The sequence below is a fragment of the Gigantopelta aegis genome, chromosome 4 (genome assembly GCF_016097555.1).
Source record: "Gigantopelta aegis isolate Gae_Host chromosome 4, Gae_host_genome, whole genome shotgun sequence".
NCBI classification, from domain to species: domain Eukaryota; kingdom Metazoa; phylum Mollusca; class Gastropoda; order Neomphalida; family Peltospiridae; genus Gigantopelta; species Gigantopelta aegis.
Window position 1 is genome coordinate 86,112,599 of NC_054702.1, and position 18,873 is coordinate 86,131,471.

Below are 18,873 nucleotides of genomic sequence, written 5' to 3' on the forward strand. Positions count from 1 at the left end.
ACTGGAATGATATACAGGACAGGTGGCTGAGATGTGTTTGGGGTAAAATACTTTAACCTTAATTGAATTAGAGTCTGGGCCCATGTTATTGAAAAAAATCTTGGCACTGTGATATTATAATAAAATGGGGGCTATAGTAAGTGTTTTAATGAAGCCATGGCCTATGGCAGTTACATCATATCTGTAATAAAATGGCTTCAAAAATGTATGGCCTGGAAGTCGACTTGAATTGACTTCCATACTAAAGTGTTTGCCAACACATTTTATTCCGTGTATACATGCAGTGTAAAGTGCTTCAGCGAAACCATTAATATACCAGTTCCACATGTAGAAGATGCATCAGAAATAAGTCCAATAATTTGCTTATAGATTTAATACTTTGTAGAATGACCTTGCGCAAAAACATGATTACAATATAACTATAACAGATGTACAATACTAAATATAATAAACTAATACCAACTAACAAGCATATATTTAGTTTTCCAATGAGTTTGATCCAAATTTGTAAACCCGTTATTTTATAAACAGATTTTTTAAACTGTCGCAGATTTCTATATGATATTCATAAAGGGTATTAGTGCTGATAATCCACTATTCACTTCACATACATAATAAAGGGTGGCCCAAGCCACAATGATCTGTAGAATGTGATTTTTCTTACTCTTCATGGTAAATGTTCACATGATTAGAGTACAATGCTTTGGTGTTGCTGACCAAACTACCTGTATACCAAAATAGAATCCAATCAAATGGCTTCTGTAGATGCTCTTCAGCATTTTAATACCGTACATAATTATATAAAACCACCAATATTTATTTTGTACTGAAATTTGTTTTCCAAAGGAATGACTTATAACAAGGTCTATGAATTCAAACTAAAAAATAAATTCATAGAATAGTAAATATTTAAACATTGATGTCAAATGTTCATCAACAGAAATTGATGACAGATGAAAGACACTGGGCAGTATACAGTTCTTTATGAATGTACGCATGGTGTAGCAGGAAAACATCACAAGTCATCTACTGGTGGACACCACATTATTCCATGAGTGTCTGGAAGATCAACACAAGGAATGTCCACCATCCAGGGACGATCTGTAAAACAAGAAAAATGTATCAAAAGTACACTATTTTCATAGTAATTATAAAGAGCAGTAAGTTTCATAAATCAAAGCTCAAACCTACATCAAAATAACAGGTGTGCGATAAACTGAATTGCAGTGCTATGACTCCTCAAACTTTTTATTGGATTCCAATCTGAATTCCATTTTTGAGGCTTAAGTTTAGACAAGTTTTATAAGGGCAATTCAGTGTGAACTTCAGAATTGTTCACATGTGGGAGTCGCTGTACTTACTCGTTTATATGGGTCTATTGTTGAAAAAAAATATTTCAATGCACAGATGCTTTAAGCAAAGTTTTATTTTGTTGGTGTTGAATATACAAAAAAAAAAAGGCCTTCCCCTGTAATCAATTCTGGAATAGCCATAAGAAAGGGCTCTTGTAGTGTATATCCAAACTAGGTCTAAAGGAAATTGCTATAAATATAAAGCCAGATATGTGTAAATACTAAAACTGATCCACAATAAGTAACAATCTAGTATATAAATGAAACACACCTCCTTTGTTGTATCTGGTGAGTGGCAAGTCGTAGGGCAGTGGAAACAAAGGCTTTGAAGAGGAGGCTGCTGCTTCTGCATCGGTGGTCAGTTTTAACGTACCCTGAAAGACAAGCACTGCAATTCATTCCTACTCATTCTTTCATTCAGATAACCTTTGGGTGACACCCAATAACTGATGGTGTTTTGGTTCATATGTCATTTTCTTTTAATCCAAGTTTGAAAATTGTTTATAAACATTGATTACAGACTGAGAATATATCAATGACCTGTGCTCTTAAAATTACATTTAATACATATTTCAACACGAGTGGTTTTTAAGCAGGTCAGCAAATTGTAAATATTTCAACAAAAATGGTTATAAGCAGGTGACTAATGAATAAATTGCAACCAAAACCATCCCCACCTTTTAGTCAACAGTTTAAAACAACAACAAAAAAACCTGATCATATTACCTAATACAGTTGCCATGCTTGACAATAAAGGGTTATTCATTACATAAGTAATGCTTTAGGTAAGAGGTTTTTATAGAATTCATTGATTGTATTAAAACTACTTGCTAAAAAGATATAAGGGGAGGGCATTTGGTATTACAGGTTGAACATCTTAGAAAATATTCTCCAACTTTTTTCCAAGGTGATTCACTAAAACAAATAGTACACTAGTACTCACAAAATATTTTGGCAGGAAAAGTACTCCAATTTCATATGATCTGATCATCAGCTGACTGCAATTCTTTTCAAAGGCACCCCAAGCTGCTTTTGATAAATTGGCACTGAAATTCAACACAACTATTACTTCTACAATGAAAATTATACAATATAATTTATAAATTTAGAGTTAGCAATGAAGGTATGTATATTAGTACCACTCAGTAATATGCCTATTGAACAGAATGTAATACCGTGCTTTGTGTGATTTACACATGTTGTAGCAAAATCATGTTTTTCTCAAATTTCAAAATGATGAAAATTGACATATAGTTTTTTGGAAATGAACCCTTTGATTTGTTTTTGTGTTTATAAAGTCACATAGTAGTTGTTTGGTTACCTTGTAACGAGAAACCAGGCTGCTTCTGTGAAATCAGGAGATGGACGGATGTATGTTTTAATGTGAGGAGAAGCACAGCTTCGACCACGGCCTTCTGACTTCCACTGTCTACAATAACATCAAACAAAACAAATATATATTAGCTATAATATAAAACTGCTGCAACCAAATAAGTAAAATATTTAATTCTGAAGGAAGGAAATGTTTTATTTAATGACGCACTCAACACATTTTATTTACAGTTATATGGCGTCAGACATATTATGGTATCTCGGCAATTTGTAAAGACCGTTGTAGTAATTGTAAGTGTAAAAAAAAAGCATGTGTATACTTATGGTAAAATCAAATGAAAGGCAAACTTACCGAAAAAACTGATGAAGATACAACTGTTTCTTGGCAGTCTTGAAATGATAAGGAATCGATCCTCCAGCCATATATCCCTCCAGACTCGATCTTACATTGTTTACAGATGGAAACACCTAAAAGGTACGTGACACAATTACATATTTGTATATAGAGATTATTACATGAGCTTGTGTGTCATACTAATTTTATGAAACAAGTGTCAGGATTTGTGTATTGCCCAAGTAAAATGAGTACGATTCACACGCCATTGTAATAATTTCTTTATTATCCACATTATCCATAATTATTTTTACAAATAACAAGGACCATGTCGAAACGTTTGAAATGTAACTAGGAGATGGCGAAATGACGTCATTTTGGTAAGTGATTACCACACACGGAGCCAACATTGGAGAAGCCGCATTAAGATATGATGTCGCTTCATTTGATGTACACGTGAAATCAGTGGTTATATTTCCCTGAATATCTTGAACCATGTGAATAATAAATATATATACATGCATTGGAACAGGGAGGTGGGGGCACTATCATTAAATGTATATTTGATCAAACTCTGGAATATCTCTGTGATAAGACAGTGATAAGACAGGAAGGATATATATAGAAAGAAAGAAAGAAATGTTTTATTTAACGATGCACTCAACACATTTTATTTAGGGTTATATGGTGTCAGACATATGGTTACGGACCACACAGATATTGAGAGAGGAGAGAGCAAATCCGCTGTCACCACTTCACTTTTCGATTAGCAGCAAGGGATCTTTTATATGCACCATCCCACAGACAGGGTAGTACATACACCAGTCGCAGTGCACTAGCTGGAACGAGAAATAGCCCAATGGTCGCACCGATGGGGATCGATCACAGACCGACCGCACATCAAGGAATCACTTTACCACTGGCCTATGTCCTGCCCGATATATATAGAATACTATATGCATTTTTTCACAAGATATCATTTTAATGAAACACGTGACCTTCCCATGTTAGTATCTGACCAAACAAAAGAGATGTCAGATACCACAGGAAGTTCACAAGTGAACACGAGTGTGGTATTTTATTTATTACCCACCTTCAAAATATTGTAAAATCTAACAATCACTTCCAACATCATGAGACATGCAAATGCAGAGAGCTGAGAACAGGGAAGATGACGCCATTTAGTTAACTACTATACACCTAGTGGTGTGTACGAAATTTGTACGACACACAGATGTTTACCAGGTGGGTAATAAAAAAAACACATTACCAAAAGCAAATTATTCTCTGGTGTAGGCCCTGAAAGTCCTCTTGCAGCAGACAGAGATTGCAGCCATTCTTTGCACAGCCAGGTGTCTTTCGTTGATCCAAGAGACCCAATACTGGAAAACTGACCAATCACAGGCCAGTTTTTTAATGTAGCAGCATCAGGCCCGTTCTCTTGTAAAACCTTAAATAAAAAAATATTAGACAACTTATTAAAATGCTAATAAATGCTGCATAAATAAATAATTTTTTTTCACCAATATCAACTAATACAATAATGTGACATATGAAGTTTCACAATTAAGACGATTCCAAATTAATTTGCACAGCCCACGCATGGGTCACGAACGGCAAAAACCTTATTTACATAGTCATGAGTTTACATCTTGCAGAACACAGAAACGATCAACATACATGTGGAAACAAAGCTTAATGCTTATTATAATGCCACTTGAAACTATATAAAATAACGTGTATAAATGAGATTTTATTTTGTTTACCATACTGAAACTTCAGTGAGTATCAGCATTTTAATCCTTGATTTAACCTGACTACTGTATTTCCAGTGGGTATGAAAATCTTACTTTTCTAAGTTTCAGATGTCCAAAACTATTTTTCTTGACAGAGGTATGCCTTCCAGGCACAGAACCAATGATGTAAACCCTAAAACAAACCAATGTACAGATTTTTAAAAGTATGATGATATATTTTATTTTATATTAAAAATAGTTGAAAGGAAAATAGTATTATCAGAAAGCCACTGACTCCTTAACCAACACTGAATTCTAACTTCTAACTTCTTTACTCAAAACAAACATACAGAAAAATAAGCACCTAAAATTATTACACCATAAAAGTTAAAAAAATAATCCAGTAATATTCCAGAATATGTATTTAAAACTACTGGTTGAGTTCACAAAATTGAAAGATTAAACAACTTTCAACAATTATAGTAATAGATTAATTTGTAAGCACCCAACACATACTTACTTGGCACTTGACATGTCATGACTGTGGATGTGTTTTTCCCAAACCTTCATTTTTGGGGACCTGTATGATTCCAGATATTCTAGAAGGTCCTCTTTGAAATGGGTAGGAGAGTCTCCAACAATATTTGCACCACTATTAGTGGCTCCTGGGGCCAGTTTTGGAAACAATGGGCTGACCCATACACTGTAATTATAGAAACTGATGTCACATGTTGAAAAAAGCTAAAAATTGAATACACAGGTCGTTTAGAGGTTGGGATTTTTTTTATTTTTTTTACATCAAAACAAATTCATTTAGACAAAATGACAAAATTATTTTTATGACAAAAAACCCAGAAACAGAAACAGGAAATGAGAGAGAGAGAGAGAGAGAGAGAGAGAGAGAGAGAGAGAGAGAGAGAGAGAGAGAGAGAGAGAGAGAGAGAGACAGAGAGACAGACAGACAGACAGAGACAGACAAATGGCTAAAAAATCACAATGTTGTATTACAGACTGATCATTTCTGAATCTCCTTGTGAAAAAAATTAACTATTGAATGAAGATGAAAAGCAATTGTATGTTCTGCAGTCTAAATTCATATCTAGTTGTACAACACAAGTTGAGGACAATGCTAACTTAAAATTCTGAATAACAAAATAAGTTGTCGACAGCGTACACTGTATTGTGTTCATTTGTCATGTCCTTTCTGAATTCAATTATGATAATTTATTACTATCATACACATTTATCTTGTTTGATACTCAACAGCTGATGTACCTTTGTACTCATAGTAGTTTATACTACCTTGCACTTAAATGAAGTTTAAATATAATCATGTCAATTCTCGTACCAATCAAGTTTTGAATATTATAAACACCATAAAGAAACAATGCTTACCCTTGTGTTTTCTGGTACCAGTCACCCTCAACCAAATTAGCAGTGTGAATCACAACCCTCATTCCATTATCGTACAGAAGAAACATCATCTTCCTGAAACATTTAACAAGAAAGGTTCAGTAGATATATTTAGAAATATAATTTAAATAACTCTCTCAGTAACAAAATTTACACACACATAATGAAAACACAATGGTAATACTACATAGTTTGTGATTATTCAGTATAACTGGTATTCTACATATGTATGTATAAGAAGGAAGGAAGGAAATGTTTTATTTAACAATACACTCAACACATTTTATTTATGGTTATATGGCATCAGATATAGACAGAGGAAACCCGCTGTCGCCACTTCATGGGCTACTCTTTTCAAATAGCAGCATGGAATCTTTTATACGCACCATCCCACAGAGAGGATAGTACATACCACTGCCGTTGTTACACCAATTGTGGAGCACTGGCTGGAATGAGAAATAGCCCAATGAGGCCACCGACGGGGATCGATCCTAAACGGACTGTGCATTAAGTGAGCACTCTACCACTGGGCTACATCCTCCCCCATGTATGTATAAAATACTTACGAATGATGTGTTCCATACATTTCTAACTTTGCCTGAAAAGATAATAACACTACATAACATTATCTACAAAAGCCTGATTAATCATCCAATATATCAACAGATACTATGGCAAAATAAGATTCACATTTCAACAGATGACACCAAGTGTTCATTACTTACTAGGATAGAAGTGACAATTTTCAGCGTTTACTGCTGCCACCAATGCTTACAGTTACTAACCTCACTGTACATAACAGATAAAACCACATAGTGTTTTCAAATGACCTTTTATTTTCAAAAACAATGAACAGCCTCTGACCCTGATCAACAGATGGAAACTACTGTGTAATCCAAAATGGCGGGAAAGAAAACATTATTACTTTTATTTATATCACTGATTTTAATTTGAAGGTGATAACATTACCTGGCAACAAGTGATGTTGGGGTAAGGAGAGGCTTCAGATAAAAATGTTGCTAGCTCAGCCCGCTGTTTACCATGTACTATCAAAAGCGGCAAATTCCTGTCATAATAGAATGTATATATTTTAATCTTTAAAAATAAATTTTGATTCAAAATAAACAAACACAAACTGTATACATTACTAAAGTACTAAATAAAAAGATCAGTCACAAATTACCTTTAATCATACTCATATAGTATTTAAAATATAACTTTATATACATGTATTATATCTACAGTAAAACCTCTCAAGACTGGACCGGAATTCACTCAAAACTGGACGTTTTACAGAGTCCCTTTTTAAAAACCAGTACAGAACTTAACCTCTCTAAACCAGATCCCTCTAATATCGGACATTTATACATTTATATATATATATATATATATATATATATATATATATATATATATATATATATACATACACACACACACACACACATACATACATATAGCTATCTATCCTATCTTATCTATCTATCTATCTATCTATCTATCTATCTATCTATCTATCTATCTATCTATCTATCTATATCTATCTATATATATATATATATATATATATATAAACTGTCTATCTATCTGTCTATCTATCTATCTATCTATCTATCTCTATCTATCTATATATATATATATATAAACTGTCCACTGCAATCTACTCTAAAGTAAAAGTTCTATTACACATCTAATTTAGCGAGTATATACAAGAAAACATACTTTAGAAAAGTTAGCACTTCTGATCTGACATTGTAACATAATCTGTCTGTGTCAAAAGGGAAGCAATGGAATGGCATATAATTCTATGATGACTAATGCTATAACTGGTATAAAAACAATATTAATTAAGTTTTAAACCCATTGCAACTCTCATAAAATTCATAACAAATTACTATCAAATTACATCAGGTCAACTACAAACCTTAGCTGACCCAGCATTTTATCTTTATTCCTATATTAAAAACCAGATTTAATCTATATAATTTGATGGTAACTTGTTTGGAAATTTATGTAAATGTTTGTTAAAAAAATGCTATGAAAGTTTCATATGTTTAAAAATAGGAGTTTCAGCATTATTTGATATATATTTACATGTTAATTCATTGATTCCCTTTTGTTGCAAATAGACTCTAAAAACAGTCCATATAAAATCTTATATTTGGATCTACAAACCTAAATTCCTTTGAATATTGATTCATTAGCCAGTTTATGTCAATCATAAAGCTGAACTGTAACACAAAATCGACAACAATTTATCAGATAGTGAGTTTACGATACAAAATTCAAATACAATGCAAAGGACCTACACAAAGATTGAACAAATAATGTAAATTTTTCAAAAATATATAATATCTCTAACTTAACATACAGCATCATACTCATAGTACCGGTAAAAAAAATAAAGAAAGGTGAACCCAACTCCAAAACAGCAAGCCCAACTGCATTATTTTCATTATTTATATGAGACTATCATGAATGTTTTTTAATTTTTAATGGATCATTGTGACAGATTTATATACAAAACTGAAGTCAACAAATGTTTATGCTAAACTTTCAAGCAGAACCTTATGGATGATTTTTGATTTTGTAATATAAATCAAACTGAAAACTGTGATCACTGCTAGAATGATACAAATTAGCACACAAATTGAATTTTGTGTAACCTATTTCGTTCACACACTGAATTTAGCATACCGGTATTATTTACATGGTAATAGTGAATTCTGTAAAAAGAAAATGGATTACCTAAATCTATTATTAAATGGGTTTGCAAATTTCAATTTTCAGAGGTCTGCAAACCTCAAAATAACCTAACTTGGAAAAATTATTTCTTGTGTTTTTCTATTTGTTTAAAGTTTGTTTTGTTTAACGAAACCACTAGAGCACATTAATTTATTAATCATTGACTAGTGGATGTCAAACATTTGGTAATTCTGACAGTCTTAAAAAGAAAATCCGCTACATTTTTCCAGATCTTTTCTATGCACCATCCCATAGACAGAACGGTACATAACACGGCCTTTGATATTCCAGTTGTGGTGCACTGGTTGGAACAACAAATAGCTTAATGAGCCCACAGACAGGGATCGACCCTAGACCAACTGCGCATCAAGCGAGCACTTTACCACTGGGCTACCATTTCTATTCTGTTTGTTTATTTACTATGATTATAAAATGTATAGGACTGGATTTTTTGTTTCAAATATATATTACCATCAAACATTATTAAGCAATCTTTTATATGCACTTTCCCACAAACAGGTAAGCACATACCACGGCCTTTGACCAATTGTGGTGCACTGGTTGGAACGAGAAAACCCCCAGGTGATTCAATCATGCTAGGCAAGTACCTCGAGCAAGCACTCAACTGACTGAGCAAAATCCTGCCTTCACCTACAAATTGTGCACTGTGGTAAATATTATGACTGAAATATGTTCAAGAATTATGATAAAATGGTGATATAGAAAACACTCACCTGACAGGATTCTTTAAGTTTTCCCATACTAGGTGACAAAATATCTGAAAAACAAAAGAAGAATATTAATGAGTAATGCATTTGCAAAGAATCTATACATAATCATCATAAAATTAAGAAATGCATAAATCAATGTTATATTTGATATGACAACAATGAACCAATTTCATATTTTATCTTAATAGTATCGTGAGAGGATGGGACATAGCCCAGTGGTAAAGCACTTCTTTGATGTGCGTTTGACCTAGGATCAATCCCCATTGGTGGGCCCCATTGGACTATTTCTCGTTCCAGCCATGACTGGTATATCAAAGGCTGTGATATGTGCTATCCTGTCTGTCCCTTGCTACTATTGGAAAAATATAGCCTCTCTTAGAAAATATATGTCAAATTACCAAATGTCTGACATACAATAGCCGATGATGAATAAATCAATGTGCTCTAGTGGTATTGTTAAACACAACAAACATTAACTTTAATAACAGTGAAAAAATATCTGATTATTCTTACTGATTGAAGTACATATTTTGTAAATGGCAATAACTCTGGCCAAAACCTCAAATTAAAGTTTATGACATATGCTTATAAATATTTTGTCTATAGTCCGTCCTGAAATTATTTACAAAAAACATTTTAATAGAATGATGGTACGGATTATAGACTTGAATCTTTAATGACATCACATGCAATCTGTTTGGCGTCTTAAGTCTAAATTCTGAAAGTTTTATAGGTACCAGGCCTCGTATCAATAAGTTAAAAATACATATAATCATGAATCCATAAATATTTATTTTGTAAAGCAGACATTTAGTTTGTACCTTTTATATTAATAGCAGCAAATTCATTGTATTTGTGATCAATTCCTGTAACCTTGGTGAGGTAGAAACTGAACGGCTGATTCTCATCCACTATTTCACACGCACTCTTCTTTGTGCCGTTTCCTAGTCTAGCCTTCTTAACAGCAGCAGGACCATCTGCAGTGTCACTCTTTCTTTTAGCTACAACATAAAACACACTTTAGTTATTTCACTTTCCAAAACGTGTCTGACCAGGGGCCTGACTCACGCAACTTTGTGATCTCAGATACTTAGCTAAACATGAACTTTGTTAATAATTTAAAAATTTTTAAATATGAATGATAAAAATATGTCAATACACAATGATGAAAATCAAAGTTGCTTAAATGTAAAAATAAGCTACATACATGCAAATAATGTCTAAGCATAAATAACTGATAACAACTTTTTATCTTAAAACAAGCATTCCAAGAATAATATCAGGCCCAAGACATTTTCATATCTCAAACGTTCAAGGGCCATAATTCTGTCAAAAATTAGCTAACCCTCATGAAAGTCAAACTTGATCTGTAACTACATGATAAAGCTATACAAACAATTTCAGCTCAATATCTTGAGGCACTACAAAAAAACCCCCCAAAAAACCCCCAACCCCAACAAATTTAAAAAGCAGACGAAACCTATAGTCCCATCGGGCTGGACTGGTAGAAGACTAATAATAAATATCATTCAATTTCCAAAACATGCAATTAAGTATTAGCATTTGTAACTAGTACAATACCTGTATGCCTGAACTCGTTCAAGTGTGACTGTGATTTCCTGAAGCACTCTGATCCATATTTACACAATGGTCTAGAGTCACCAGCACATGTTTCTTCACTCTTACTTGTCAAGCTGGTTGCATCCTCAAAGCTACCTGAATCTTCAGCACTACCTGTTAAAATGACAGTTTTCTCTGTAGTCAGACCATGATCAGGTTTTCTCTTCAATTTCGAACCCTCACCGTCATCACTCTTTCTCATTACTAAAGCTGAAGGTTTCTCCAGCCTGGGTGAGGTACCCTTTGATTTCATTTTATCATGTAGCAATGTGGAGTATTTCTGAGATGAATCTGTGGAAAGCTCAGCTTTTCTGGTATGTCGACTATTCCTTTCACTGCCGTCGTCTGAATCGTCGTCTGAATCGCTGTCCGATATGTCATGTCGTTCACTGTGTTTTATTTTTACAGAATGTGATTTTGAAGTGAGATGTAAAGGATGTTTTGATGGAGATAATGTCAATTTATCAATGACGTTTGGGGACTTAACATTGGTTTTGTGTTTCAACTTCAGTTCATTACTGTTATCACTTTCAGATCCACTGTCTGACATTTCATGCGTTTTACTTCTTTGTTTTTTTAACAATGAAGTGTTCGACTTGAAAGGCGAAACAGGGTTACATTTCAGTATTTTCTCATCACTGTTATTTAATGAGGTTTTTACATTAATTACTTCTGCACTAACAGCTTTCTTCTTCATTTTCTCAAAAACATTTGTAGTTTTTTCCTTGCCTGAGCAAATATCTATGACATCGTAACCACCTTTATTACTAGTTTTCTTTACAGTTTCCATTTTTTTCTGTTTCTTGTTCTGATTTGTGATTTCTTTTGAAGTAGTTAACACAAAAACATGAACCAATTTGAAACAGATCAGATGAATAACTTTCTAAGTTATTATTTTGACTGATCACCTGTTGCATCGGTGTCTGTTTCACTTTTGCTTTCCAGAGATCTGTAGTAAGTGTCTTCAGCATCAAACTGAAATAAACAATTAAACAAAACACATTTAGGTGAGTGGGTTACATGCACATCTAAATATGTAATACACTAAGCCTTTTAATGAAATTATGTGAACAATAAGCCTTTTAATGAAATTAATGTGAACAATAAGCCTTTTAATGAAATTATGTGAATAAATGTTTTAATGAAATTAATGTGAACAATAAGCCTTTTAATGAAATTAATGTGAACAATAAGCCTTTTAATGAAATTAATGTGAACAATAAGCCTTTTAATGAAATTATGTGAATAAATCTTTTAATGAAATTAATGTGAACAATAAGCCTTTTAATGAAATTAATGTGAACAATAAGCCTTTTAATGAAATTAATGTGAACAATAAGCCTTTTAATGAAATTAATGTGAACAATAAGCCTTTTAATGAAATTATGTGAATAAACCTTTTAATGAAATTAATGTGAACAATAAGCCTTTTAATAAAATTAATGTTAACAATAAGTCTTTTAATGAAATTAATGTGAACAATAAGCCTTTTAATGAAATTATGTGAATAAGCCTTTTAATGAAATTAATGTGAACAATAAGCCTTTTAATGAAATTATGTGAATAAGCCTTTTAATGAAATTATGTGAATAAGCCTTTTAATGAAATTATGTAAACAATAAGCCTTTTAATGAAATGATGTGACAGAAGTGTTTCATGTAGGGCATGTATACATAAACATCAAGTGTGTAATATTAACTGCCTCTCATGAACTTAAGGTCACCTCTAGGCTACAAATAGGAAGTAAAATATAGACTGCTATCGGCTTTTGATTGTTGTTGTTTTTTAAATAGCAAGTTAAATTAATGTCCTGTTTAGAAAAGAAACCAATATAGCCTGCTGGAAATAAGACAGCATGGCATGAGAGAAGGGTTTCATGCAATGTGTGAAAAATAAGATCCTTTGACATGGATTTTAGAATTTTTACATCCCTGTTAGGTTAAAAAATTATTTACTTTTTGCAGGCTACTATTTTGAGCCCTGAACCTGCTGGGAAAAAAAGTTTAATATTATAATTCTTGTCATACTGAGATGATCATAAGAATAATACTGGTTAAAGTTTTGTTATTTTTTCAACATGTATTCTGAAGTGCCAATTTCTTTATGGTAAGTTTTAACTTAATATTAATATATCCAGTTGAATCTTTACTGATGCAGGACATGTAATTTATGAGAAATGAAACTACATTTGTACAATCAATGTTGAGCTAAATGCAAAAGTGATGCCGCAGCCAACGAAAAAGTAACACCTAGATACTTCATCTTTTTAGTTTGTACATGTATTGTACAGGTAAGACAAAAATCACCAGACTTAGCAACATCAGGATAAGCAATCTTGTTGACAAATGATATGGTTACTGGTTATAAAAGTATATTATATGAATATTGTATGAGACGTTTTTTTTTTTTTTGCACAACGACAGATCAATTAATTGGGATTTTATGCACTTATTTTGATGATACAAATACGTAAAACCAGTAAATATCATTGCTTTCATAAACTAACAGTGTTTCATTAGTAGTATTTGATATACATATCATTTATTAGTTGTATAAGTGAACTGGACAAAAAGTCACGTCCTGGCTTGTACCGAAATTTTTAAAAGTAAATGTTACATCATAAAGAATACTTTTTTAGTAAATTGCTATATGCCATTTAGAAATAGACTGGATATTGTGTTAAAGGTAAAGTAAACTCAAACAAGAGATTTATGTGTTGGAAAGATGCATACCCGGACCACCAACACATACTGACACTTTAACAAATGAAAAACGCGTAATTTTAGAGTCAATAAAAAAACAATGATTATTCCTGCTAACTGGGGGCAGCCATTTTGTTTCGTTTTTATGACGTCCGGTGGTATAGCTTGGGGCGAAGTGACGTCAGCTCCGTCCATCTGCTCTATGTACAGTGTAAACAAACGCTCTAATTTACGACAAGGCGCTTCGCTTTCATCAACCTGACTTGTAAAACAACATAAATGACTTGATAGTATAATAAACTATTTAACTAAATATATTTCAATTTGCATCAATAGACCAAAATGGAGTTACAGTATTTTTCTTTTTAAAAAAAATCCAAAGAAAACAAGCAGCATATTATTAGGCCTATTGGTATGCTACATTCGAGCAAAAACGACCACTCATGATACCCAAGTGATAATTTTCTTTTCTTTGGGACTACGTAATTGGTCAGTTTTGTTATTTTAGATGGGAGTCTACTTAATCAAGGGTTTTACAGAATTACTTCAGTAATAAAGCAGACGGCTGATCGATTACGATTAGAGGGGTGTCCGTACGGTTAACACACAATACCCTGTGATCTTAATAAAAGAGGCACGTCTTTTTAGTGTGTCTAGACACAGTGTCTCGGGACCGTCTAAATATACACCTGCTAATCAGGAACCACAGGTACAGGCCACGGAAAGAAAAGACCAATTAACTAAGTAAACACTCCGATTATTATTTCAGTACGTGGGTTAATTTATGTACAAACCATAATACAACATATACAGTTATTTCAACACTTTGACAATGGTGGTTTATTTTGTATTAACATAAATATATCATTGTTGCTGGCTTATTGGGATGACTATTATTACAGAATATTGCGATGCATCCGCAAAAATCAGGTATGTTTTGTTTCTTCAGTTCGAAGACTAATTCCTGACGTGACACATTAGGTATTACGTAACCACCAGCTCGCCAGAGGGCGTATTCACTGGGATGATACAAAATGGCTGCGCCCATTATATATAATAGCCGTCACATTTAACCGTTTTAGTAATTAACTATACGATTATACTTGTTGATATTAAGCAATAATGTGCATTATATATTGTTGAGACCGACCTCGTGGTGTCGTGGTTAGGCCATTGGTCTACAGGCTGGTAGGTACTGGGTTCGGATCCCAGTCGAGGAGTTGACATCCAATAGCCGATAAGATTAAAAAATCAATGTGCTCTAGTGGCGTCGTTAAATAAAACAAATTTTGCTTTATATATCATTGAATATGCATACCAGGTCAAATGCCTTGATTGTCCCTTCCTTTAAACAGTGTATTTCAATAAGCAAACATTCTACCAGGAAAGCAGAGTTTTGGAATTTACTGCAATGTTAAAAAAGTCATGTCCATTTTCGTCACGTCCTGGCACATTTTACTTTTCACTTTATAAGTCAATTTTGTTTTACAAAAAACAAAATTCGGCCTGACATGCTAATACTACTATATGTAATGAGCCTATAAATGATAAAACTGCATTTCCATTTAAAAAGGACTTTTAGTTAAGGAGATCATAAGAGTCAGAATGTCATGTCCTGACTTAAATCATTACCACGGAATGGCCCTTACAAGATACAACATTCCAAAAATAACTGGAAAATGAAAAGTGATTTGTTACAACATCAAAATAATAATAAGCAATTAATCTGTTAATCCAGAATAATGACAACACTAGAGCACATCGTCTATTGGATGTCAAACACATGGTAATTTTAACATATGGTCTTAGAGAGAAACCTGCTACGTTTTTCAATTAGTAGCAAGGGATCTTTTAAATACACCATCCCACAGTCGTGGTGCACTGGCTGGAACGAGAAATAGCCCAATGGACCCATCAACAGGGATCGATCCCACACGACTGCACATGATCAGGCAAGCCCCTCGTGGAAAGAAAGTCACAGATTTGGGTAGCAAAGAAAGTGATAGGAAAATAGTAATAATATTTATTTAACTTTTTTGACGTGGTAACCTTGACAACCTGTTAGTCATGTTATGGAAACAATGTCTATCTATAATTTGTTTGTGGCTACCACCCCATCCACAAAAATAGGATTTTTTTGGGGAAAAATATCCAACCGTAACGTGACATTGGTTGGGTCAAGGATTTAGGGTTAGGGTTAATTTGAGAGTACGGGCGAGGTTCTCTATTTATATCCATGTAATTGGGGTGTGTGTGTGATTTATCAAAGACAGAGAGAGAGAGAGAGAGAGAGAGAGAGAGAGAGAGAGAGAGAGAGAGAGAGAGAGAGAGAGAGAGAGAGAGAGAGAGAGAGAGAGAGAGAGAGAGAGAGAGAGAGAGAAGAGAGACCAGACAAAGAGAGAGAGAGAAGGGAAAGTGAATGAGATTGGCATGATCTGCGCAAATAATCCATCATCACTTCAATGAGAGAGAGAGAGACAGAGAGAGAGACAGAGAGAGAGAGAGAAGGGAAGGAAATATGGCACTGGCGCACATAATCATCATCACTTCAACTTATTTCCGTGCCTATATCCAATTAAGGTTCAAGCACGGTGTCCTGCACAGATCATAGTCATAACGGCCCCAGTACTAAACGGCCTTAACAATAATTGGTCAAAACGGCCCTTAACAAAAGTCAAAACGGCCAAATTAAAAAAGTCATAACGGCCCTTGAAAAAAGTAAAGCCGGCCTTAGATATAATACTTTAAAAATGTATTTTATCTACACAAAGATAATGGTATAAATCAGTTTAAGTTATAGTTACATCATCCTTTTAGTTTTACGAGAGATTCGTCTAGTTAGACCACGGTTATTGCGGACGTTGAGTGACACAATAACCGTGGTCTAACTAGATGAATCTCGAGTGATGAATGAATGTGTAACCCGTCCTCGAAAATTTGAAGTGCCATGGAAAAAAATTAATTTTTAGCAGGTGAATACAATGCATTTATTGGTTTTTAGTGGGGAACGTAATATCTTGGCCAAATTAAAATCAAAGGGACCGACACCAAAGCGTGGTACAATAATTATTAAATTAATTGGGGATAGGCACGTTGTTCAGGCGATATGCACTCACTCGGAGAGTCTATACGGTCCACTACCCCCTTTTTTATTTTGATTATTAAAATATCTTGTGGGGTGGGAACGTTACGACACCTTTCTGTGATTGAATTATTAAAATAATAAATTACAGGGCGGGCACGCACCCCCCCCCCCCCCCCCCACCTCCAGTAGCACCACTTGGAACTCGTCCGGGGGGGGAGGGGGGGGGGGGGCACGGCCGGGTCGGGCTATCAGTGTTGTTAAATAAAATGTTAATTGGTGGTTTTAATTGCAATAGTATATTGCGTTGGGTATAATATCCGCCCGGTCCCCTCCATTATTATTTTTAGTTAGGGTTGAGGGTTAGGGTTAGGGTTAGGGTTAGGGTTAAGGTTGGGATTAGGGTTGGGGTTATGGCTGTGGTTAGGGCTAGGGTTGAGGTTAGGGTTAGGGTTAGGGTCAGGTGAAGGGGGGACCGGGCGGATATTTTTCCATAGGCTATACTGATTACTAATTATTACTAATGGGAATTAATTTAACGTGATAGTACCTATTAGCCGTTCTGACCATTTCTTTTGGCCGTTTTAACTTTTTTCTTTGGCCCGTTTTTACTTTTTTCTTTGACCATTTTCAATTTTTTCTTTGGCCGTTTTGACTTACATGTTCAGGGCCGTTTCATCATGATCATCATCATCAACATGGGGCCGTTTTGACCGCATACCGTCCTGCACAGTGAGTTAATTGGTTAGTGGTTACCGAGAGAGAAGAGGGTGTAGTGGCCTTGTTGAATGAACCCTTAAGAACTCGCTCTGGGTTGGAGCCGGTACCGGGTTGCAAACCCTGTACCTACCAGCCTGTAGTCTAATGGCTTAACCACGACGCCACCGAGGCCGGTATCATCATCATCATGTCACATGGAACAATAACTACTGACAGCTCCTATCTAGGTAGAACCTAAATTCATATTTTTATAACTTAAAACCATCATGCATCCGCCGCGAAGGGTATAATTATAAAATAGTAAATTTATGTTTTACTTTAGCTTGTAAAATTCTTGCAAACTCTTCGTCGTTCATTTTAGCGGCCATTTTCAAAATTATATTTTGCTTTAGTTTCGTATCTGTGGTTATATTGTTGTAGAGGATTTATAGAATATAAGGCAACTTTTTATTGTTGTTATTTTTATTTTTTTTAATTAATATATATATATTTCATATATTTTTGTCGTTATTTTTTTTTACAGAAACTGTGGCTTGAATACTTTACCGATGAAAGAGGACCAAAGGATCATCTATACTAACTGTTTCATACTAAATGGCAACCGAAACCAATAAAAGAAGGAAATGTTTTATTTAACGACGCACTCAACACATTTTATTTACGAATATATGGCGTCAGACATATGGTTAAAGACCACACAGATATATAGAAAGGAAACCCGCTGTCGCCACACTATGGCCTACTCTTTTCGATTAGCAGCCAGGGATCTTTTATATGCACCATCCCATAGACAGGATAGCACATACCACGGCCTTTGATGTACCAGTCGTGGTGCACTGACTGGAGCGAGAAATAGCGCAATGGGCCCACTGACGGGGATCGATCCCAAACCACTGGGCTACGCCTCGCCCCCCCCCCCCCCGAAACCAATAAAAGAAAGATCCACATGTTACCGAGTAATTTAGTTTCACTTTAAATTTAATTGTACTCACATATTTAAATATACAAATGTTATTTTGTTTAATTTATTTATATTATTGGATTTTCTGTTTGTATTGATGTTTGTTTCGTTTGATAATACATTTATAATACTAGCCTATTTATAA

General features: G+C 34.1%; 1 protein-coding gene across 3 annotated transcripts; it reads right to left on the reverse strand.

The window, feature by feature from the left end:
• Positions 1–357: 357 nt before the first annotated feature.
• Positions 358–18,145, reverse strand: LOC121371292 (tyrosyl-DNA phosphodiesterase 1-like). 3 transcript variants are annotated; one of them, XM_041497083.1, is made up of 17 exons: positions 18,085–18,125; positions 12,172–12,238; positions 11,225–11,377; positions 10,465–10,644; positions 9,647–9,690; positions 8,343–8,398; positions 7,137–7,233; positions 6,734–6,765; positions 6,150–6,242; positions 5,275–5,457; positions 4,869–4,947; positions 4,289–4,468; positions 3,037–3,152; positions 2,674–2,781; positions 2,296–2,398; positions 1,624–1,726; positions 358–1,101 (listed from the first exon to the last, which is right to left on the reverse strand). In XM_041497083.1, exons 1-17 carry the CDS (start codon positions 18,121–18,123, stop codon positions 1,016–1,018), a joined length of 1,719 nt encoding a protein of 572 aa, XP_041353017.1. In that variant the 5' UTR covers positions 18,124–18,125; the 3' UTR covers positions 358–1,015. The 3 variants fall into 3 exon arrangements, with proteins under 3 accessions (XP_041353017.1, XP_041353014.1, XP_041353015.1); XM_041497080.1 differs by having other exon boundaries at positions 11,225–12,238; positions 18,085–18,145; XM_041497081.1 differs by lacking the exon at positions 18,085–18,125 and adding an exon at positions 17,708–18,029 and having other exon boundaries at positions 11,225–12,238.
• Positions 18,146–18,873: the final 728 nt, after the last annotated feature.